Source organism: Aethina tumida, chromosome 4 (assembly GCF_024364675.1).
Source record: "Aethina tumida isolate Nest 87 chromosome 4, icAetTumi1.1, whole genome shotgun sequence".
Lineage (NCBI taxonomy): Eukaryota > Metazoa > Arthropoda > Insecta > Coleoptera > Nitidulidae > Aethina > Aethina tumida.
This window is the reverse complement of record NC_065438.1, coordinates 25070088-25096600: the sequence shown is the minus strand read 5'-3', so window position 1 is coordinate 25096600 and position 26513 is coordinate 25070088. Positions and strand designations below refer to the sequence as shown.

At 24.2% G+C, this 26513-nt stretch overlaps 1 protein-coding gene across 1 annotated transcript; it reads left to right on the top strand.

Moving 5' to 3' along the window:
- The first annotated feature begins 6913 nt into the window (after positions 1-6913).
- On the top strand, positions 6914-25840 carry LOC109605056 (sodium/potassium/calcium exchanger 3-like). Its single transcript, XM_049966428.1, has 8 exons — positions 6914-7007; positions 8505-8676; positions 12053-12375; positions 14234-14404; positions 15111-15468; positions 15526-15726; positions 16356-16457; positions 24827-25840. Exons 2-8 carry the CDS (start codon positions 8610-8612, stop codon positions 25147-25149), a joined length of 1545 nt encoding a protein of 514 aa, XP_049822385.1. The 5' UTR covers positions 6914-7007; positions 8505-8609; the 3' UTR covers positions 25150-25840.
- The last annotated feature ends 673 nt before the right edge of the window (positions 25841-26513 follow it).

Sequence of the window (26513 nt, the reverse complement as noted above, 5' to 3'; positions counted from 1 at the left end):
CATTCCGTGGCACACTTCACTGGCATTTTATATTTGATGTCGTAGGCGTGTAATTTAGATTTTACTTGCGTCAATTTTGCCTGGAAATAATTTTCGATTATAACTCGTTTGATGCACAACGAATAAATTGATTTATCACTCTTATTAAGAACAGCCATAAATATAACTTACACCGTAATTAGAAAATGCATTTTAAACTATTAAACAAACGTTCTTCCGGAATAATGTGCCCGTACATAAATAAAATTATACTGAAATTACATTGGTGTGGTAAACTACAAAGTACACAATCGGTAATTACACTTGTTAAATAAAATATCAGGCGTAATAAATTATTTTCAGTGTTGGATAATGGCAACTATGCAGTTAATTAATATTCAAGCAAATAAAATTTAACGATATCGTACGCTAGTAATTTCTTAGAATGGTTCTGTAAGTGCAATTAGAATCAATAATCGGGATTATTTGTCGATTGTTAACGTAGGATTTTCCTTTGTTAGACGATTGCGGAATTTTAATTTGATCGGGCTCAAGAAGTTTATAAATTACATATGTATACATAGATTTTTCCTAATTATCGACAGATATATCGATGAGCAAAAAATTGTAATCTTCAATTAATGAAAGTAACGTATCGTTAGGAAAGTATTTCATATTTTTTTTGAAAATGTTTTTAAGTATTTGGTTCTTGATTTATTGGGGAAATTTTTTATATCATATTTTAACATATTTGTATTAAATTTTGTATATTATTGGAAAGGTTTTTTAAGCTCTTTAAATATGAACCACGTCAAAGTCGTCTTGAAACCTGTATCGATTAAGAAATTAACCTATATCTCGTGTAAAATCATTGTGCAGCATATTTAGAAATATGCCAGTTATTAAATTTCGAAGATGTTAACCATTAGAAAAAAGCTTCATGCAAACAATTTCATCAAAAAGTGAGGGTAACAAATTAGTTTTTTAATAAGCTTTTTTTTTGGTTCGCACTGTTACATTTCAAAAATAGGTCAATTTCAGTAATTCTCGTCGGTTCGTAAAGGGTTGAACCTAGTAAGAAATCTTGGAACTGCATATCAAAGAAAACTCAACTCAAGGAAAATTTTGAAGACTGTCAAGTGGTCAAATGATGAATGGAACTGTTTCCTGTTAACTAATTGACCAAGTTTTCTTTAAACAATTTAAAAGGCTGATGGAGACTCAAAAAAGCTTCAAAATGTCATGTTTATTTTTCTCATTATCCTATTTTTTAGGAAATAAAGGATTCAATCCTAAAGAGGTTGATCTTTTCTTCAGTTTCAATAACCCAGATTTTCCTCGTGACATTAATTTGCTTGTAGAACATTGGTGAAAACTTAGTGACTGTAAAGGTGTTGAATAAAAGTTATTTAATTTTATTTAAGAAATATCATTAATCTAATATTTTTTGTTAATAATATATTTCTATTGAAACTTAGGAAATAATATATGACATATATGATCTGATTTTATGCTATATAATATTAAGGAAATCAAGTTTAATGGGTATTTAACTCACTGAGCTATTAAATGTTCGTGTTTGTTGCTGATAGTGTTGGTGATAGTAAATGTTCAAAAGCAATAAACTTTTATGTTTTACCAATAAAATACATTTATTATTTTACTAATATAACAATTTTTTTAATATCCTACTACAAAGTAGAAAATATATTACTCACTTTTAGGGAAAAAAATATTTATAATTATTTATTTGTAAATAAGGTAAATTGTGAAAGATATACTATTTTTATCAAATAAACCTATCTTATTTTAAATAAATTTATGACGAATGTTTAATAATAGATCAATGATTTTAATGTTATTTTAATCTAATAATTTAGTACATAAGTTAAAGATTTAAATTTTATTTTAATAATTTTTTATTATTTTATTATTATTTGATAGTACTTTTGCCTATTCAAAAATTTTTTAAATAATGTGATTGCAAAAAGTTAAGCATATTGCCTTATTTTAGAACTAAATAATTATTTATCAAAAATTAAAAGTGTAATAGTAGAAAAAGTTATCTAAATTCTTTGGCAGTATGAGCATATTACAGGCCTGTTCTACTCAATTCAGGCTACAACGCTGTGGTAGTGGTTGAGCACTGTGCAGTCTAGTGTTATAGTCTAAACATCGAAAATTTGGTTCCAAATTCTATCGATAATTTTCAACAATGTTATCAGTCACGCTTAAGGCTCCGTTCTACCACTTAGAAAAATACCACCCCATTGCCACTCCTTTTATCTTTTATTCTTCATCCCACAATTCTCTTTCCTGACGCCAAGGTAAAATCGCTGCACGTTGGGCAGGCTGAAAATATAGTCTATTTTTGGGTCTCCTGCAACGGAGTCCTGAATCATTTAACCGATTTAAAACTGTCCTTGAGCTTATATGACGTCCACTAGCCAAAATCAGGTCTTGTCTAAGAAGTGTGCAGTTTCTTATTGGGTCCACACATGCTCCTCTGATTAATAATCATTTCTACAACACGTAGTCGATCAGCTTCTGGTAAACTATGTTTCTGCATGGTTTTAAGAAAAGACAGTAAAAATTGGTTGTTATACTCGAGCAGAGTGAATATTTAAATATCGACTGAACTTTTTTTCGATCTCATTATTATTCGTCTTTGGTTTTATTGTTTTCATTTATATGTTTTTATTCAACGTATAAAAATGTATGCTTAAATTTATATTTTCGTCGAAATATGTTAATATACTTAACATTTTTCGATTAGTTTAACTTATTAGTCAATTAATAGATAGACACGTCTATAACAAAATAAACGAGAGGAATAAAGATAACGGAAAGTTAAACGCATTGTTTCCAACAATTTAATTGACAGACATCATTAAGACCTTGTTTTGTTTTATTTAGTAAAAACAAGATTGTAACTTTATTAATTGTATCTACGAAACATTCCAAGAATTTTTGGATAAATATTTGCCGAAACTTATTTTTCGTCTGTTAATCGTAAAAATGAATCATGTTATTTTCCTATTATAGTAAACCTTATTATTTGTAGTAACCTTAACAATAATTAACACGTACTTTAAAAAATACATTTTTTCTCTTTTGCGTATACGAATCAATTCAATTTAACAGTTTATGTAATTATTTTTTTATGGGTGTGTTAACAAGCATTCATTATTAATATTCTTATGTCATAGATATTTAACCGCATCATTTTACCATTCTTAGTTAATTGATGACGTTCACAGTTGGAATTCTTCAGTTGGATTTTTTGATGTGAACTTCGGAAATACTATAAAATTTATGTAATAAAATACGTTCAATTGAATTGCAATGGGTACTAAAGTTACTGAGAAAATTAATTTCTGCATAATGTAAACGTATACAATTTATTTAATAATCATCATTTGTAGTTCTAATCATTATATAAGTAAAATTACTAGTTGTTGTTAATATTTACTAAATATTATTTAGTACTTTGAAGAGTGTTAAGTGCGGTAGTGTTTTTCATTAAAAATATGGTGTAGGTAAGATTTATCTTGATATTAAATTATTTAAACTTTAATCGGCCTCTTTTATAATGAGTTTTATAATTTTAAAACATAACGAAAAGTCTAAAATAATTTTATTTTACATTACAATATATACTATTAAATTAAATCAACTAGAACTCCGACCTAAATATATAATGGGATTAAATTAAAAATGCGTGAACCAATTAAAATTAAATCAATAAAAACCCAATTAGTCTAAGCCTGCGTATGTTTTATTTTCATTTTTGTTTAAAGGATGACATAATTTATTTTAAGTTAAAATATATTTATTTATTTAACATACTTATTTAAAATTGGATTTTTTAAAATTGTAATGCTGTAATTTATATATTAAATTATCAAATAAATGCAATATTTTATTACGACAAGTAGAAAAGTATTTTACAGACATAGTAAATCTAAATTTTTTTTTATTTAAATATTTTTTATTAATTGGAATGCACCAGGGACCGGGACACCTTCCTGAAACTTTTTTTTTCGATTGTTAAGCATGAAAATATGTATTTATGGACAAAATGTCATATTTTTTGGAATGAAATCAAACCTATTGAGTAATTCTTTATGCATTAAAAATGAAAAAAAAACATACTACTAAATTTTTTATAACAAATCTAATTGCACCACTAAATTAAGCACCCCCTGAAATGGGTATATAGTAAATTGTGTTAAAAAATTATGCATCTTTCTAATTACGTGGAAGAATTAAAAATCATTTTATCTTATGAATTTATATTTTTAATCAAGTAGACTCGGAAATAAACTGTTAAAAACAGCCCAACTTATTCTATTTTTCATAAAATTGAAATATTCAATGTATTTCATATAATTTAAATTTGTATTAGAATTAGGAGAAAGTTATTACAGAGAAGAAGAACCATTGAGGAAGATAATCACGAATTTACGAAATAATACGAAATAAAAAAATTTAAATATTATTTTTAGTATATGATATGTATAGAATTATTAGTATAATATTCGATTATTGTTGAAAGATAATATAATTCATTATATTTTTGATAGTTTATTTCATATCTAACTGATTAAAAAAATAATTTATAAGAAGTAAATTAGTTTTAATTTATCCACAGAATTATGAATATGCATAATTTTTTTATGAAATTTAGAAACTACCCATTTCAGGGGGTAATTAGTCTAACATAGTGGTGTAGATTTGTTGTAAAACATTTGATGATTTTTCATTTTTCATGTTTAAAAAATTACAGTAGGTTTTGGTTTTATTTAAAAAATATGCTATTTTGTCCACCTATACACTATTACATACTTTACAATTGAAAAAAAGTTTCTTAAAATTTGTGAAATAATACAAATTTTATCAGAATGTCCCGGTTTTAATGGGCCACAGAGTACATTAAAAAAATTTATATTATAATAAATTTTATACTTTATACTAATGATATTATAATTGTAATTGGGTATTTTTTTTTTTAATAATTTATATATTAATTTACATTTTTATAAATTAACTATTGTTAATTTAATGTAAATAATAGTTACTCGAATAGTAATTAACAAATTAAAATAAAAATTATTTTAGAGAGTTAACAGTTCTAAAAATATAATGGATATTTGCTTCATTTAAATATTTTTTAATAATTGTAATGCATATTTTTATTAACTTTATTTGAATACTAATTATTTTATCGAAGTAAATTAAAACTATTTTAGAGAAACTAAAAATATTATTAATATTTTTTCATTTAAATATATATTTTTATAATACTTGCAACTTATTATTTATATATTCAACTAATTTATATTATAATAATCTAAATATTAGCAAATAAATGTAAATTTATACCAATATTTATTATTTTATATATGTAAATAATAAATATTAAAATTATTTTACTGAGTAAAGAAATAATTCATTTTATTCATATATTTGTTAACTTAAAATGTATTTCTAATAATTGTAAATGAATAATTTATATATTAAACTTGATATTCAATAAATATAACCAATTAAATGTAAATAAGATTTGTTTGAATATATATAATTTTGTTAATAAAAATCCGAATTACAATTAATTTCAATAAATTAAATACTAATTAAATATGATAAATTAAATACTACTTTGATAATAAATTAAAATACATTAATTTATATATTAAAATAATTTATGTTATAATAAAAACTAAATATGACCAAATAACATTTATTTGATTATTTATTATTTTATTGAGACAAATGTAAATTATTTTATTGAATTAGTAAATTTAAAGATATAATTGATATTTTTGTCATTTAAATATATTTTCTTGATAATTTTAATGTACTAATTTATATAAATATTACCAATTGTAATGTGTAAATAAAATTTATTTGAATATTTATTATTTTAAAAGTATAAAACTTATTTTACAAAATTTAGAAATTAAGAAATATCGATTATATTGGAAATATCATGAAAATAAATCTTTTTGAATAATTGCAACGCAATTTACTAAATTATTTATTTAATAATTTATTCGAATATTTATTATTTTATCGAGACACATTAATGGAATTAGTAAATCTTATAATTCAATTGATATTATTCACATTTAATTCAATTGGGATTAATTAAATACATACTATAAAAATGCTTTTATGATTTGTTTATATTTTATTTATTTACCACTTTGAAATAAACATATTTTATCTTTTATTTATTTATTTATCACTTTATTCAATATAAATTGTATATTTACAACACTGATACATACAATATATGTATTTCTATTACATATTTTTTTAAATCAGTCAAAACATTAGGATAAAATATATTGTAATAATATTTAAATGAAATATTTAAATGTAATCATTTTTTGGCGATAAACATATTCTTCGATAGTAAAATTTTTTAAATATATCTGTTTATAATCTGTGAACATACTGTATTGTAAATTAATCTAATATGTTAGTATGCACATGTTTTCGAATAAATACGATTGTTAAATCGTGTTATGTAAAAAAAACTAATCGATTTATTTGTTGATCGTTCAAATGATATAAACTATAAAAATAATTCCTAATTTTTCCAAGTCGCAATAACACTTTAGACACACGCGGATAAAGTGTACAACAAATCCATAATGCTCGAATAACAATAACGAATCGGGAAATCCTTCCCAGTGAAATTGGTCTCTAATCTATTAAAATTTGCAACCGTGACACATTATTCATTTTGCCACACTCGACGCCATTGTAAATATTTATGTGCGATCTCCCAGATTCTGATGAATGTCAGACTGGAAAAATCAATTGTCTTACCTTACTTATCACAAACACTGATCTTGTAAATCATTTTGGGTGGGGAGAGGAGTTATCACTAATGATATCAATTGTCAGTGTGGTTTCGTATTCAGTTAATTTGCACTTTTAAAAGTAGCGCGCTGTTTCCTCACGGTGTGGACTGGTTAGTGTGATTTTTCGTGAACTTAACTATTTCATTAAAACAAGTAAGTGATTTTTTATTATTTAGTGTGACCAAATATGCCGTTACTAGATTAATTAATATCGGTGGCAACGAGATAATGTGTTTTTATCTGGGTACTTGGCCACATCTCCAAGGATTTTATTAAAATTAATCCTTTCTGTGGGATTTTATTAAATGTATCGTCTCTAATAATAGACGGTAATCAATATGGTAATCATATTTTACAATGCGGCGCAAGTTCCAAGTTATTTGCATATCGTTTTACGGCATTTATAATTTTTTAAATACTAAGTTAAATAGTGGCATAAACATTTATTTTTTAATTAAATGTGAAAATATTTACGGCAAATTAATTAATTTAATCTTCATAAATAAATAATAAGATTAATTTTGTTTATAATGAAATTTTCGTAAATAAAACTAGTTGAGTTTTAAAATGATTATCTCTATTTAAAACTTTACTAAGATTGAAAGAAACGTGAAATTAGTCTAATTATAATTTCTTAAAATCTTTTTGAATTAACTAAATATTTAAAATTTTTATTTAACATTATTCTCAATAATCTTGTTTAATTTAACGTAATTTTCAAGAAAACATCATACGGTTGGTTTTTTATGAATTATGTATTTGAAGCCACAATTTTAATAGTTTGTAACCACAAGTTCGACATTAAATTTGATAATCTTTGCCTATTGAATTGATGGGTTTCTTAAAACTACATACGTATGTGGTTGAGGAAATTAAACTGTTTGCTGATACGATTAAATTGGTCCTTGAAGTAAACCCATTGCTTGCAATTATTGTTCTTATTCATTAGACCCAAATAAATAATCAATAATTACGTTGTTGTTAAAAAACTTGAGTAGATAAATTTCGATTTCAAACTGATTAAATTGAAAGATTGACAATCGCAAATCTATTGAAGTAATAACTTAATTTTATTAATTATATTATACAGTAAGAGTCAGCCATTTGTTTGAATAATAAAAGTTAATTCTGGAACTTTGCTGCAGCTGGAGCACATTATTTTAAAATTATGAAGATGGTGAGAAATAAAATTTAATTTATATCAGGTGAAAGTCTTGAAATTTCAGGAAGCATTTCAGGATAACATTATTTGCTTATAAAAAATATGGAAATCAACTCAGTATACGTTGCTGGCTATTTCTGTTTTACTTTCATAACCTGAATAAAGGTGTAAAATATAAATTGAGATAATTATTCAAAAGAATATTTTGCGTATGTTTCGCCCTAGCTGGTACTTCCATCCAATTTAATCATATCAATTAAATAGTTAAAAAACTCTAATTTTTACACACTTATAAATTATATGCTTGGTAAAAATTTATCATATTTCCAAGTAATTCAAAGTTTTTCCTATTATCCATACGAAATGATAAAGTACAGATATACACGTGTTATTACATGTTATGTGTATTGATCCTCGTCAATTGATGGGCTTCGCAAATTGATTGGTAATAGAATAATACCCCATAATGACATCTGTATTTTTTCCAGATCAACCATGAAGCCATTCAACCATTAAAGACAACTGGACAATCGATAGTTTTAGTTTATTAATTATTAAGTGTTTGGTAAATATTTAAGTGGTTTTAAGACAGAATGAATCGTGTATTTATTGCAGTATTTATTGTGTGTGTGTCCGTGCCAGTGGAGTTACTCGAAAGTGGTGAGTTGATGTTTTCTAAACATTTTCATTCCATTATTCATTCAGTTAACTTAAACATTTTGTTTAGAAAGATTAAAGAGGATGAGGGATGTAACGATACGACGAATTCCTAAATATTTATGTAAAATTTATACTAAATTTACAAAAAAAAAAACATTAATTTTTGTTATATCCATTCATTTTGACGAGAAGAATTAGAAAGAATAAAGGATTCAGTGATACAGAGAAAAGTGATGATTTCTCCTCATTTTATATTGGATTAAAAAAAATTATATTAAATTAATTTTAGTTCTTTCATTTATAAAAAAAGACAATTCTAGTAAACTTTTTTATAATGATTATTTTACCTTGATATGATGATCAATATTTTAATTATAACAATTTGCACGGAAATCAATAGCTTTTATTAAACTGATATGAATCATGATTACTCTACATGCCAAATCAGTTGCCGGACAAATCTTAATACATGCATACGTAGACAATAAATCTAAAAGTGGCATGTACAGATAACGGAGTTTATTTAATTTGAAAAGATTACATCTAATATACTAAAAAAAGGTACTAACATGAGCACGAGTTTCATTATTTGATTTATATATTACAGTCATGTATAAAAGAACTAAAGATAAAGATTGTAAGGTGAGAAAAAAACAACAGATATCAATATGATAATACAAAACTGACACCATCATTAATTGCTTAAATATGTGTTAATGATGTTAACGATTTCATTGTCACGGAAAACTCGACGTACCCGGAATTCCACTGGGAAGTACGAAAATCCTGTAAACAATATCACGAGGTGAATACTGATGGCTCCATAATATTAACATTATTCAAGGAGGAAAATTATCTTAATATAATGCACGTATATAATACTATTAATGAGCTAGAACAATTTTACTTTTTAAAATTGCAAAAATAATACCTTTGTGTACGACTATATAAATTAGACGATAATTGTCTTATCTGGCACTTACCTATTACATGAAATTTGTACCGTATTTGAAAGTGATAAGGGAAGAATTTTTTTATAGCCACAAATAATACTGTACATTTATGCATACATCATTATAAATAGAATTAGAATTGTTGTGAAATTTGTATTTTTTTCAGTAAATTCATATCAAATATGTCATTTTTTTACTTGTTTTATGAGTAATCGATAATGAATTGAGTTACCAAATAAAACAATTAGTCCTAGTTGCCTAATAATGATTAAAATAATATCACAATAATCAGCAATATAAATTAGGAAATCGCCTTCAGTTCCTTATAAGTTTGATAAAATCATAAGTGATCTCAGTAGATTTTAATCGAATCAAATATCCGTTATTTACTTAAAAATTGTTTAACCATTTTTATTGTATCTAAATTAGTCCAATAAAATAATAAATGTCTTAATCCTTTTATAACTGGCAATCAAAATATGACAATTAATAAAATATTTACTGTTAATTTTTAATTCTGGAAATCAAAAACCTACATTAAATTTTTGTTTGACATATTTTTCTTAATAATAAATTCGAATACAAGATAACATAAATACAACATAAGTTTAATTTAGGATGAAAATCTTTAAATTTAATTATTCTAATAGTTCTTCTTATAATTAATCCAATCAAAAATTATTTAAAAAACTGTATTCACTGTTTTATTGCATTTTTATTACAGATTGTAGATGGATCATTTTTCCATTGATCGAATAAAAATGCAAATCCGCATAAAATTACATATTGTCCAGTCGTGAAATGAGCTTTAAAAAGGATTTTTTCCAATAGCTTTGGAAGTGGGTAATTTCATGATATTGGCCACCAAGCAACAAAATACGGTTATTGGGTAAAAAACTCGTTCGAGTTCCAATTTCATTGAGTAGTGTCAATTTTTTTTATTGTTCCGAAATATTTTTCGATCATTTTTCTAAATAATTCAGAACCAAATAATCGTAAGTATATAAATGAAAATAATCGTGGATGGCCTTTTTAATTGGAATTTTTCTTTTATCAAGAGCGGACACTTTAAAATATTTAGATCATGACTAAAAACAATGTATTACTTATAGATGCACTCCAAACTCTAAATGTTTTCATATACGTTTATCACAATTAAACCAGATATTCAAAAAAGTTTCGATATTGAATTAATTATTACGAATTTTATTTAGTTCCATGGAATTCGTATGAATATTTTACATCTATTGATGGATCAAAATTTGTTCTATTAAGAAATCATATCCTACGAATTATTTATAAATTTCTTGACCTACCAACTATTTTCTCTTGCTGTGAATTATTGAAAAGGTTTGAGGATGAATGAACTTTGGTAAATTGTAGTTTTATTATTAAGTAAATGCACAACCTTCAAGTACTTAGCCATTTACAAAAAATGGGACACGAGGATGAATCCTTAGTAAATTATATTTTGATAATGAAATAAATAATTATGTTTAAAGTTAAGCGCTCTAAATGATTTACATAAATGTATTTCGTTACATTTGTAATGACTTTATTTGTCCTATATAACCTATTTTCCACATCCGATTTAAGGTGATTGAAGTCAACCTATTATAAATACGACATACAGTTGTCTTGATAAACGAGTGACTTTCTGGAAAACAACGTACAACACTAAAGCAATCGAAAACATAGAAAATCACTTGAGTGCATGAAAAATGCATGAGTTATTTAAATTAAATATTTGTTGAAGAGCTTATTTAATATTCATTACATTTTTATTATAAACGAACCAATATTTCAGTCGCAGGCTGTTTATTAAAAATCGTGGCTTCCAAATTGTAATTTAATTATAGACTTAATATTACCTTTTTATTAAAATATTCATGTTCATCGTTTTCTAAAATTTAAATTAAGAGTACAATACATTAAAATTCGTTTATTTAATGATTTAGATCTAATACTTTAATTTTACAGTAGAAATAGATAACGAAATAATAAATTAAAAAGAATTTATATTAGTTTCCTTTCCTTCTTGCAATGAAATTAAATTAGTATTAGGATTAGTTTCACATTAAAATGAGAACAAAACAAAGTTTTATATAAAATATGAACAATTTAAACCTAATTTGTATGTAAATTAAAAGTGGGCATAATGGCAGTTATTCAAGATTATACAGTGTAATAGCATCACATAAAATTTCTGCTTAAACGTTGCATAAATTTGCATCTGTGCTTAAAACTTTACAGAATGTAAAGCAATTTCTGAAGGCGAAACATTAAACTGGTTGATTAACAAAAGTTGCAAACTTAAACCAATTAATAAGTTACATTCCTTTAACTTCTTGTACATTAGATTCGCCTTTACCATGTTTATAATTAAGTAGAACCATTAACTGATGTCACATTTGTTTATTTAGATCCAAGTATAAATCCGGGAAACAATAGCACGTTGGTGAATCAAACGGCTGTGACAAAAACTCCTTTGCCAATACAAGAGAATATTAGACACAGGAGATTCATTCCGTTTGCGAGACCGAACGCCAAGACCCAAAACATTTCGGAATGCACCGGTTCATCGGACGATTTTCCTTATTTCTTTTCCGACGACGTCCAACGAGATGGTGGTTTTATCCTTTTCTTTCTAATAGGTATCTATTGTTTTACCTTTCTGGCCATCATCTGTGAGAACTACTTCATACCGTGTGTGGAGTTGATTTGCGAGGAGCTCAATTTATCCAAAGTAAGATTTATGAGTAGGTAACATTTTTTGTTTCATTCTTAATTTATATGTCACAAATGTAATTTGCAAATACATAAATTTTTTCAAATTTATTTTATCTTTGAAACAAAAAATTTCAATCAAATTTAAGTCATTTTTTTCGTTTTTTTTTTGCTGCTTTGATAATTTTTATTTCAACATGTTTTTTTAATATGGAAAATTTATACCTGAAGAAATAATATAATTAATAATATAAATTAATAAAAAATTATAATATGACAAAATGAAAGCATCTTTCTTCCTTTTTTGATAACTTTAATAATTAGTATTTCTAAAATTTGATAGCAACTTTTTATCATTTTTTTTAACTACAGAATTATAGAAACAGAGAATTTTGAATATGGGAGATAAGTAGTAGAAAAAATATAAAAATTTTTCAATATGTAAAGAATTTAATTATACATAAGCTTTTCTGTATTCAATGATTTTTCGTGAAAATTTATTTGATTTATCATATAGAGTAAAGTAAAAAATTTCAAGGTAGTCAAAAATAAAAGTCTCTTTCTTTTTTTTGATAATTTTAGTAATCAATATTTCCAAAATTTTATAGTCTTTTTTCATTCATTTCTTTTAACCTTCCAAATTATATAAACAAGGAAAATTTTGAATTTGAAATATCAGTACCTGAAAAAATTTAAAAATTATGAATCTGTATAATATATATGTATAAGTAAAGCTTTTCTCTAATTAATGTTCTTTTATGAAAGTTTATTTGACCTGTGATATAGATAATAGTAAGAAATTTAAAAGTATTCTAAAATAAATGTATTGCCTTTGTATTTTGGCAACTTTGATAATCAGCATTTCCAAAATTCGAGAGAGCTCTTTCTACATTTTTTTAACAACGACATTATACAATCAAAGAAAATTGTGGATATGAAAGATCAATATCTGAAAAAATATAGAAATTGTCAATATACTTTAAAAATAAAATAAAAGTAAATAAAGCTTTTTTATATCTAATGTTCTTTGATGAAAATTTATTTAATGGTACAGATAATAATAAGAAATTTCAAGCTTTTCACAAATAAAAACTTTTTTCGTTTCTCAATATATACACTGAAAAACGAAAAAAGAAGCTCTTATTTGTGAATTTATACATGAATACTATTTCTAAAATTTCATAGTCATTTTTAACAATTTTTTAACAATGAATTATATAAAAAAGAGAATTTTGAATATTAAAATTCAGTACTTTAAAAAATTAAAAATTGTTAATGTGTATTTCAAAAGAATTTAAATATAGGTAAGTAAAGCTTTTCTGTAATTAATGTTCTTTGATGAAAATTTATATAATCTGTAATACACATTTTCTGGTACTTTTCTGGTAATCGATATTTCCAAAATTATATAACTAATCGTTTTTTGACATTACTTTAACAATGAAATTATAAAAATAAAGACAATTTTGAATATAAAAATTCAGGACCTGTAAATAGTAAAAATTGTCAATCTGTATTTAAAAAGGTACATAAGTAAAACTTCTCTGTAATTAATATTCTTGAATGAAAGTTGATTTGATATGTGATGCAGGAAAAGTATGCTAAAATAAAAGTCTCTTTTTGAGCTTTTTGGCAGTATTTCCAAAATCTTACATTCGTGATTTATCATTTTTTAACAACAAAATAATAAATTTTTAAAAATCTATAATTAAAGTAATATAATAATTGATCATATGAATTTAAAAAATTGAAATTTACAGTAAGTAAAGCTTTCCGTGATTAATATTCCTTCTCGAAAATTTATTCGGTGTGTGATAAAGATTACAATAGAAAGCTTCAAGAAACCCTTAAATAAATCAATCTTTCTTTGCTTTCAGGATGTGGCCGCCGCAACATTTATGTCGACAGCAACATCTTGCCCCGAACTCTTTACAAACGTTATCAGTACCTTTGTAACCCAATCTGATTTGGGTATTGGCACCATTGTAGGATCATCGATGTTTAACACATTAGGTGTCGCTGCACTGGGAGGACTTGCAGCTTCTAAAGTGAGTAAAATCTTTTAATCGTGGCACATAATGAATAACATCGATGCTTTATAAATATACAGTTAAAAATGTAATAAAACATGTTGGTTATTTCATAACAAATGTTTACTAGTAAAACTAGTCTGTAAATGTTTATGATTTACAATTTATTGTTTGATAAAACATAAATCGAGTAAATTTATCTAAATATTATAGTCATATACACATTATTTTTTTTATTTTGTCTGATTTAACAATTTTGAAATTTTATTTTTAAATGCGTTCAAATTAAAATGAATATCAGCTGAAAATATTTAATTTAATGAAAAATACATTAAAATATTTAATAATAACACAAAGTGACCCATTCCATAATATTTATAATAAAACATTTATCGCTTTGTGCTTTTGTGAATTTTTTAATTGTTTTCAACAATTTTATATCGAATTATACAACTGTGAATTCTAACGACAACAAAATTATATTATTCGTTTGTATTTTCAATTATATAAAGCCAACGATATTGTGAAAACAAACAAAATACAATTGAATTATATGAAGCGTGTTAATATTTTTCTGGTCATGTCAACGAAATAAGTCAATAAATAAAAGTTTTATTTTCTAAATTTGTTTTCGCGTCTACGATAGAATTTATACAAATGTTGGTTCAACTTAAGTTCGCTTCCTTATTTTCTTTGTAATTCATTTAATTTTAATTATTTATAGCCCATCAAAATAGACGGATGGCCTTTAACTAGAGATGTTATCATATACATTTTATCGGTCACACTCTTGGTATCAATAACGTGGAACAACAGAGTGGACTGGTATGAAGGTCTGACCCTGTTTATTCTCTACTTCATGTACTGCGTTGTATTATTCAACAACAATAGGATAACAGAATTTTTTAAAAACAAAGTAAAAGGAGAAGATAAAGCTTACTCAGTAGAAAACTACACAACAAAGTGGCCCAGAGACGAACCAATAAAAATATCAGTAATCTCACACAGATACAACGAAGAAATTAGAATAAGCACCGAAATGAGCGAGGAACCCAAGAAAGTTGAAGTTGAAAAGGAAGAAAGTAATTACATGTCCTTAATAAATATATTATTCATATTAATGATTTATATTCAATTAGGTTCTGGACTGTTTGACTTGCCTGAGGGTTCGATTTTAAAGAAAATATTCTTCTACTACGTGTGGCCAATTAAGTTTTTACTGGGCTCCATCATGCCAGACCCTGAAAAACATCCGAGACTTTTTCCAATCACATTCATTCTGTGCATCATTTGTATCGGAGCAAACTCGTACCTGGTATCTTGGATGATAACATTAATTGGTGAGTTTAAATTATCGACTAATTTTTTGTGTGATAAATTAATTAGTCGAGAACAAATGAACGAAAGGTAAAATACGGTAATTACATAAAGGAATAATTCATTGTAAGCTGTTGCGATAATTTATCGGCTTAGTTCTTTCTCCGTTACGTACTTATAAACTTCTAAAATATTGATTTAGATCTTAGTCCGTGATAAAATGTGAAGCTCTTTATACATTGTCCTTGATTGATTTCTATAGGGACGTGGTTTCTTAAAATTTAATTTTATGTCAATTTAAATAAATTAAATTATATATAATCTGTTGTAAATATATTATATAGACTGTTGGAAACAATACGAAGCTGTCGAATAAATGATATATATCATTTAACGTAATTATATAGTAAAATTTATATTAAATTACAATGTTTGGTTGATTTGAAAAGAAAAATCATTGTATATATACTTTCAAATTTTCAAGTACTGATTTCCTAAGATATTTTTATTTTATATTTACCCTCTTATTTTGACATCAAGTATATATGAATAAAGGAAAAAATGTATCCAGAGTTATACTAGTAAAGAAATTTACATCCTTATTTATTACATAGTTTAAATGAGTTGCTAATTTTGTAATTTTTTTGTTTAGGGCGTGTATTTAATATACCAGATGCAGTTTTGGGACTTACATTTTTAGCAGCAGGTGGTTGCCTACCAGAATCTATTTCTATTGTGATTATGTCTAGACGAGGTAAGTGTTTTATCAGATTAAAGAATAAAATTTATATGACAAACATAAATTTTCTATTGACTTTATATTAGTTTTAACAATTAACAGTGCATGAAAATCCTTCTTTTATGTTTATAAAACTAAACTAAAAATAATTTGGTATTTAAAATTACATAAAATTTTGAAGATTTGATTTGATAGGTTTACTAAAAAGTAAATAAAATACAATTTACAATTAATATTTTTTAAATATATTTATTATTTTATTAAATATTAATATTTGATAATGATAATAATATTTTTTATTAAATATATATTGTCAATAAAATTTGAGTCTATTAATAAAATTAATTTATAAAAAGAAAAATATAATTGACCCCAATATTGTAATTTTTTTATTAAAACATTTGAAATAACATTTTTCTGTTTTCTACTTTACAATATGGTTAAAAAATAAAATTGTACATTTATTTATAAAATTTACATTTCACATTCGAAATTGTTTTTACTAATGATATTCAATACTAGTATCGAAATTATTTATTTTATTTTTTTTTTTTTTGAGAGAAAAATCATAATTTAATTTATCAAATGGAAAATCAAAAAATCTGTAATTAATTTTATTTAATTATAGCTTAAAATATTTTAATTCTATTAAAAATAAATACCTTTATGAATGAATCATTCCTCATTTACAAACCATTTCACTTTTCATTTATATATAAATATTATATAAAAGTTCTCATCAAAAATTTTATTCAAGATATTAACATTGTTTCAGTATTACAATACGAGCCAAATTAAAGATCTATTTTCGTATTTATATTTATAATTAAAAAATTTTAAAATACAGGAGATTCAATACTTGATATGATGATAGATGATTGATATATTCCAACTATATTGTTTTAAAATTTTAATTAGAAAAACAATTGTTTTATAAAATCAAATTTGTGTCTGCGTTATTAACTTTAACTCATTCATGTCACTCACAATTCACAAATATATATGGAACGAATCACCCAACGGAAAATAGACCACTAGAATAATCGATTTAATTAGTACATTCAAAGAAAATTCCGTTGTCCAAATTTGCACATTTTAAGTGGAAATTTAAAAATCTACACGAAAATTCCTTGTAGTTTCAGTCACCCAAATAAACTGGACATGTTATTTTGTAAAAACCTATAAAAATACAGTGTAGACCATTAATCAGCGTGGGCGAAATTCCAGTTCGACACACGAATTTTATGCTTTTCTTTCTGGGAGTAACAAATGAGGTACTATTTTCTGAAGTGGGTTTACGCTGAGGGTTAATAAGAGTATTGATTAAAGTAAATGTTCCTATTTCGGGCAATAACGTAATTCTACAGGTGATAAACACGTGTTGATATAAAATGAGATGATTAAATGATGATGATTAAATATATAATATAAGACAAAATAAAATTAAAAATTAATTAAAATGAATTTATTGGACTACATAAACTTTGTTCTGAATTTATATTATTCTTTACATTCAAAAGTATATGGATTTTCTTAATATATATTTATAAAATATTAACAACTTTTAGTATTTAAAATGACAAAATTTTAATTGTAATGTTTCAACATATTCAGATTTACTAAAATGTAAATAAAACATAATATTTTTAAAATTTATTTGTTATTTTTTATCATTAAAATTTAAAATATTGCATATTGGAAAATTTTTATAAATGTAAAACCTTACAAAAACATCAATAAAATGAAATAAACTGACAACGAAAATTGAGAAGACCTATTAGTAAAGTTTAAATTAATTTATCATTGAAAAATACTACAATAAGAATTTATTATTAGACAATATAAATTTTCCATCAGCCTCTTCTTGGAATTTTTACTGTTATACTATATCAAATAACATTTTCTTCTTCTCTATTTTATCAACGTGGTTAAAATGTCATTCCGCTACGGAAATTTTTTATTCACTGAATATCATTTCTGTTCTCTTTGTTCTTTATAAAATTTATGTTTCACATTCGAAATTGACTTGAAAAAATTGTATTGAGATTATTTAATTTATTGAGAATAAGAATCGCTTGTATCGTTTTGATGCAATTTAATTCGACAAGAGGAATATATACCATTCAAATTAGAAGAATGCTCTTAATTAAAATTTTTAACACAGAGGTTAAAAATATTAAATATTGTATTAACAATAAATATTATTATAATCAATAAATAATTATAAAAGTGGATTTTTAATTAATTAGTTTCCAAGAACATTTTATTTAAAATATAAAAATTGTTCCGTCTTATACCATAAGAAAAATTAATAAACCATTTTCATATTTATATTTTGAATTGAAAAATTTTATTTTATTTTATTTACTATCAAAATGGCAAAGCATACTTTATTTTTTTTTTTCATTTTTTAATTAAAATATACTTACATCGTTTTATTAAGTTAAATTTGTATCAGAATTATTAACTTTAACTAACTCATATTACACATGATTCACAAATACACAAATACACAAATGAGGCACTAATCGAACAAGGGAAAATAGACCGTGAAAATAATCGATTCAATTAACACATTCAAAGGAAATTCCATTTACCAAATTCCATTGTCCATTGTAAAATTGACAGATTTTAAGTGAAAATCTCAAAATCTACAAAAATGTCTTGTAGTTTTTCCCGTTCAAATAAACTGGACATGTTATTTTATAAAAACCTATAAAAATACAGTGCGAACCATTAATCAGCGTGGGCGAAATTCGTTTCGGCCGTTGACATAAGAATTTTACGCTTTTATTTCTTAGTGTTACAAATAAGGTACCATTTTCCGAAGTGGGTTAATGCTGAGGGTAAATAAAGGTATTGATTAAATGAAATAAATGTTCGTACTTCTGAAAATAAAATAACTTCACAGCAACTTAAATTCTTGATAAACCCGTGTTGATATAAAATGATTCCCCTAAATAATAAAATTAAAAATAAATCTAGTCTAGTAGAAATGTAATAAAATTAATAAAAATTAATTTACTGGACGTACAAACATTTTTTACTAAATTTATACTCATTTTAATATTTTCTATTTATAAAATTTAAACAAATATTTTGGTACATAAATTTTTGATAAATTCTTCGATGAAATAATTTCAATTAGAGTTAATATTTTTATGTTATTCTTAATTATTAAAAGTTTAAAATATTGGTTATATTGTATCAGTGTAAAAAATATATTAATAAAATAAAATTATTGTTACGGACGCTTAACAAAATTGTAACCGAAAATTGTCCTATTAAAACATTTTAAACTGATTTATAATTGAAAAAAGCTACAATAGGAGCTTATTGTTATACAATATAAGTTTTCAACCAGACCCTTATTGGAAATTTTCCTGTGAAAGCATTTCAAATAACATTTTCCTCTTCTCTATATTATCAATGTGGTTGAATATGAAGCTGCCTTGGAAACTTGTTATTAACTTAATATCATTGCTGCATCTTTGTTCTTTATACAATATGTATTTCACATTCGAAACTGTTCTACTAATGACATTCAATACTTACTTAATGTAATTAATTTTAATTACCACATAGGTTAAAACTATTGGATATTGTATTAATAATATATATATAATAATGAATCAAAATATTATCCTCGATTTATAGGTTACTTCATTTATTGTTATTAATTAATAATTATAAAAGTGGATTTTTAAATTGAATTTTTTGTCAAAATTTTATTTGAAATATAAAAATCGTTTTAATATTATACCATAAGACAAATCAACAAACTATTTTCATAATTATAATTACAATTTTAAGATACAGAAGATTAATTTAATTGTAACACGTACACAATGTTTTATTAAGTTAAATTTGTATGTGCATTATTAACTTTAACTCACTCATATCACACACCATTCACAAATATATATGACACGAATCGCCTAACGGAAAATAGACCGTGAGAATAATCGATTCAATTAACACATTCAAAGGAAATCCCATTTACTAAATTCCATTGTACCAATTGGCACATTTTAAGTGAAAATTTCAAAGTCCCCACGAGAATCCCTTGTAGTCCCACTCTCGTCAGAATAAACTGGACATGTTATTTTATAAAAACCTATAAAAATACAGTGTGGATCATTAATCAGCGTGGGCGAAATTCGTTTCGGCCGTTGACATAAGAATTTTACGCTTTTCTTTTTCGGAATAACAAATGAGGTACTATTTTCCGAAGTGGGTTAACGCTGAGGGTAAATAAGGATATTGATTTAATAAAATAAATGTTCGCTTTTTTAGCAATAAAATAATTTCACAGCAACTTAAACTCTTGATAAACACGTGTTGATATAGAATGAATCCATCAAATATAATTACAAGGCAAAAAAATTGCGTACAGTAAAAATATAATAAACTTAATAAAAATTGATTTACTGAATATACATACTTTTTTATTGATTTTCCATTCATTTTAATTTAGATTTACTAAACGTAAATAAAACATTTCTATAACAGCAATTTTTTTTTTATTTTTTATGATTGAAATTTTTAAATATATTATGAATATTTGTAAATATGTAAAACCTTATAAAAATATTAATAAAATGAAATTATTTTTACACGGACTTTTAACAAAATTGTGAAGTCCTGTTAAAACATTTTAATTTTAATTTATAATTGAAAAAAATACTATAATAGAGAGTTTATGTTAGACAACGTAAATTTTCTATTAGCCTCTTTTTGGAATTTTTCCTGTGGAAACATTTCAAATAATATTTTCTTATTCTCTATTTCATCAATGTGGTTCAGTATCATGCTGCCTTGGAAACTTGTTATTCACACAATATCATTACAGTTTTTTTGTTCTTTATACAATTTGTATTTTACATTCGGAATTGTTCTTCTAATGACATGCAATACATGTGTCGTGATGATTTAATATATTGGGAAAAAATCACTTGTATCGTTTTGATGTAATTTAATCTGATGGAAGTAGAATGAATACCATTCAAATTAGAATTCATTCTACTTCCATCAGATTAAATTACATCAAAACGATACAAGTGATTTTTTCCCAATAAATTAAATCATCTCGACACATGTATTGCGTGTCATTAGAAGAACAATTCCGAATGTAAAATACCATTCAGTAATTTATTTTAATAATCACAGAAATTAAAATTATTGGAAATTGTATTAATAATAAATATTTATAATAATTCAAAATATTATTCTCGATTTGCAGATTTCAATTTTAAGATACAGGAGATTAATTTAATTATAATATGCACACGTTTAATTGAGTAAAATTTGGATGTGCTTTACCTCACTCATATCATACACAAATACATGTGGCACTAATCGCCCAACGGAAAATAGACCGATTCAATTAACATATTCAAGGGAAATCCCATTTACTAAATTCCATTGTCCAATTTGACACATTTTAATTGAAAATCTCAAAGTCTACACGAAAATCCCTTGTAGTCCCTTTCTCGTCAAAATATACTGGACGTGTTATTTTATAAAAACCTATAAAAATACAGTGTGGATCATTAATCAGCGTGGGTGAAATGCGTTTCGGCCGTTGACATAAGAATTATACGCAATTTCTTTTTCGGAGTAAGAAATGAGGTACTATTTTCCGAAGTGGGTTAATGCTGAGGGTAAATAAGGGTATTGCTTTAATAAAGTACATGTTCGTAATTTTGGTAAAATAATTTCACAGCATCTTAAACTCTTGATAAACACGTGTTGACATGAAATTAATCCATTAAATATAATTACAAGACAAAATAAATCTAGAATAGTAAAAATGTAATAAACATTATTTTACTAAATTTATATTAACTTTAATGTTTAAAATTTTCTATTTTATTTAATATTAAATTTAATATTAAATATTTAATAAACATTTATAAAATTTTAACAACTACATATATTTTTGGTGATTTCAACACAAATTTAGATTTACTAAAATATAAATAAAACATGTCAATAACAGTTAATAGTTTATTATTATCTTCAAAATTTTAAAATATTGGATATATTTTTATCAGTGTACAAAAATATTAATAAAATGAAATTATTGTTACGGATGTTTAACAAAATTGTAAACGAAAGTTGTGATGTCATATTAAAATATTTTAATTTAATTTTATAATTGGAAAAAACTACAATAGAAGTTTATAAAAACAATATAATTTTTTATCAGCCTCTTATTGGCATATTTCATGTGAAAGCATATCAAATAATATGTTTCTGATCTCTATATTATCAATCTGGTTAAAATATCATGCTGTCTGGGAAACTTGTTATTCGTTCAATATCATTTCGGTTTCTTTGTTCTTTATACAATTTGTATTTGACATTCTAAATTGCTTTACTAATGACATGCAATACTTCTGTCGAGATGATTTAATTTTTTGGGAGAAAAAAATCACATGTATCGTTTTGGTGTAATTTAGAGTAATAAGTGGAATAAACAACATTCAAATTAGAAGAGTTCCTTTCACTAACTAATTTTAATTGTTACAAAGGTTAAAACTATTGGAAATTGTATTAATACTAATATCATAATGAATGAAAATATCATTCATATCATTCTTTACAGGTTACTTCATTTATTGTTATTAATAAATAATAAAAAGGGGTCTTTAATTTAAGTTTTCATGAAAATTTTATTTAAACTATAAAAATTAATAAACTATTTTCATATTCATAATTATAATTTTGAGACACACTAGATTAATTTAATTGTAATATGTACAAACTATTGTATCAAGTTACATTTCTATCTGCATTATTAACTTTAACTCACTCATATCACACATCATTCCCAGATATATATGACACGAATCGCCCAACGGAAAATAGACCGTGGGAATAATCGATTCAATTAACACATTCAAAGGAAATCCCATTTAGTAAATTACATTGTTCAAATTGGCACGTTTTAAGTGAAAATTTCAAAGACTACACGAAAATCTCTTGTAGTTTCTCCCACCCAAATAAATTAGACATATTATTTTATAAACACCTATAAAAATACAGTGCGATCCATTAATCACTTTTATTTCTTCGAGTTACACATAAGGTACTATTTTCCAAATTGGGTTAGACTGAGGATAAATAAAGATATTAATATAAATAAAATAAATGTTCGTATTTCTGACAATAAAATAATTTCGCAGCAACTTAAACTTTTGGTGAAAATGTGCTGATATAAAATGATAAATAAAATATTTAAATGTATAGATTTTTCTTTGTTTTACTTATAAACTTTTAACAAATAGTTTGGTACATATATGTTTGAAGATTTTATACACTAATTTATAATTACTAAAATGTAAATAATATTTCAATAACATTTAATATTTTTTAATATTGTATTATTATCATTAAAATTTTAAAATCTGTTGTAACTAATTTTATCTGCCGTTGACTTAAGAATTTTATATTTTTATTTCCCCGATTAACAAATAAGGGTCTTAACTTTGAGGGTATATAATGGTTTTGATTAAGTAAAATAAATGTTGATATAAAATTATTCCATTAAATATAATTGCAAGACAATATAAAACTGGTGTCTATTAAATAAAAGTCTAGTAAAAATATATTAAATTGATAAAATATTATTTAATTTTATTATAGATATGTAGAATAGTTTATTTTCATTTAATTAATTTTGAATTTCACTTTTAAGATAAACATTTATTTAAGTTGAAATAAAGGCTCTAAATGTTTAATATATATTCATAGTCATTTTCATGTAAAATGCGACTATTGAAATAATGGAAAATTGTATTCTACGTGTACTAGTACTATGTGAACAAATTTTAATTTAGGTATATTAATTTAAAAATAATTAAGTTAAAAAATTGAAATTATTAATTAATTTCTAATTTAAAATATTACAAAAATTTTCTAAATTTAATAAATTATTTTAATTAATAAGTGTAATAATAGAATAGAATAAAGTATAAAAAAAATATTTTATATTAAAATTTAGAGAAACATTTTTAAATAAATTTTATTCATGGACATGTCCACATAAAGTTTGGAGAAAAAGGCTAAAAACTATTTTCTGAGAAGTTGTTTGAAATTGAAAAGTGTAATATATGTCAAGTAGTCTCTAGAATATACATAGTATGTATATTTCAATTTCAAATTTCCTCAGAGTATCATGTTTTGACATTTTTATCACAATTAAGTTATGTGAACATGTCTGTTATTGAGGAGTCGTTAAAATTTATTATAAAGTTAATGTATGTAATATTTATAAATTATTATCTTAGTTATTATAATTGTATTTTTTAACCACAATTTGAATAAATTGTATCGTTTAATAATAAATAAATACACATTAATATAATTTTTAATTCTAGGTGAAGGTGCAATGGGTGTTTCAAACTCAATGGGGGCCAACACCATGAATATCCTGCTATCTTTAGGATTCCCTTGGTTTTTCAAGGCAATCCTTAAAGGAACGGGCCCTGATGCATACGTGGAGATTGAATCGGGATCCATACAATACACCATACTAGCACTTATAGCCGTGTCTATAATTTTATACGCTACTTTATATTTTAACAAATTCCACATGTCTAAAAAGACGGGAATCATTTTGTTGTTAGTGTATATTGTTTGTGCCATTCTTGCTACACTTTCTGAAATGGTGTTTTTCAATACTACCGCCCCGTGTAGTTGATAAACACCAAATTGATAGGACGTACAAAGAATTATATAAATATTATATATTTATTTATAATAAATGTTGAATTTTTACACAACAAAAGGGCAATTCAGTTGAGAAGAGTACCCAAAGTGACTGTGATGAACTTATGAGTTAATGTATGCAATTTTATACTCACGCACAAAATTGGTTCAAAATAATTTGCTAATAAATGTATATAAAAATAAAATTTTCTGACAAACAAGCCAAACCTTAGCAAGATGATTATTGTATAAAATACACAGTTAATTTTAATTAACAGTATCATTTTATGTACTTCGTCAGAAAAATTAATTTGGTTAATAAAATTATATACTTTTGTTATAATTTATGTTAATCGTATGTCTGTGATAAACTTTTAACTTTTGCTCGATACTGGCAATAATTTTTAATAAAAAGTTTTGCAAATATATTAACTATTAAGAACAAAATGTAATTTGCGATAATCTTCTCAATTAGAACTCAATTACTCAAGATGAAGAGCAATACGTGTGCAAGAAAATAAATGTATTTTTATAATGTAGAAATTTTCTCATCATTACGCTTAAAAATTTTGATGTTATTATTAGATTTACAAATTTTGTTATAATATTTATATAGGTTTAGTTGTTTAAATGTTAATTGTTATTAGTGTTGTTAATTTAATGTTGTTAATAAAATATTTTTTAATTACATGTATATCTGTTACAGCAATACCAACCCTGTTTAATTAATTAAAAGAATAAATATTATTTAATTTTAATTTTGTTACGCATGGAATACACAACATATATATGCTCATATGTAAAGCAACAAATTAAAAAATATAATCATTTTATTAAAAGAACGATTCTTTTTAATCTAAATTAAAAGAATGTATTAATTATCCTTCAGAATTTTGGCGGAGGGTACTTTGAAGTGATGAATCCATGTTTAATAGAACTAAATGAGAATATCTTCATCGTTCTCTTAATAATAGTTTGGATCCCAAATATATTACAAAAACTTTGAAACACAGTCAAGGGTAGTTTTGGTTTGGAGTTCCTTTCTTTGGCATGTTAAAGGATCATTAAAAAAAATTATTAGTAAACTGACCAATTTGTATACAGAGACATCACAAAAGATGAAATGAAACCATTTGCCAACGATAATTTATCAATTTCATGAATTTTTATGCATGATAATGATACGAAGCAAACATCTAAAGTTGTTCAAAGTTGGTTAAGAAATAAAAATGTTATATATTTCGCATTTATTTTATTTTATTAAAGATTTAATTTGAATAAAAATTATTCTGATTTAGGTACAAATTGTATGATGGGATAAAGAATATAGTGTAATTATTTTAAATAAAATATAAA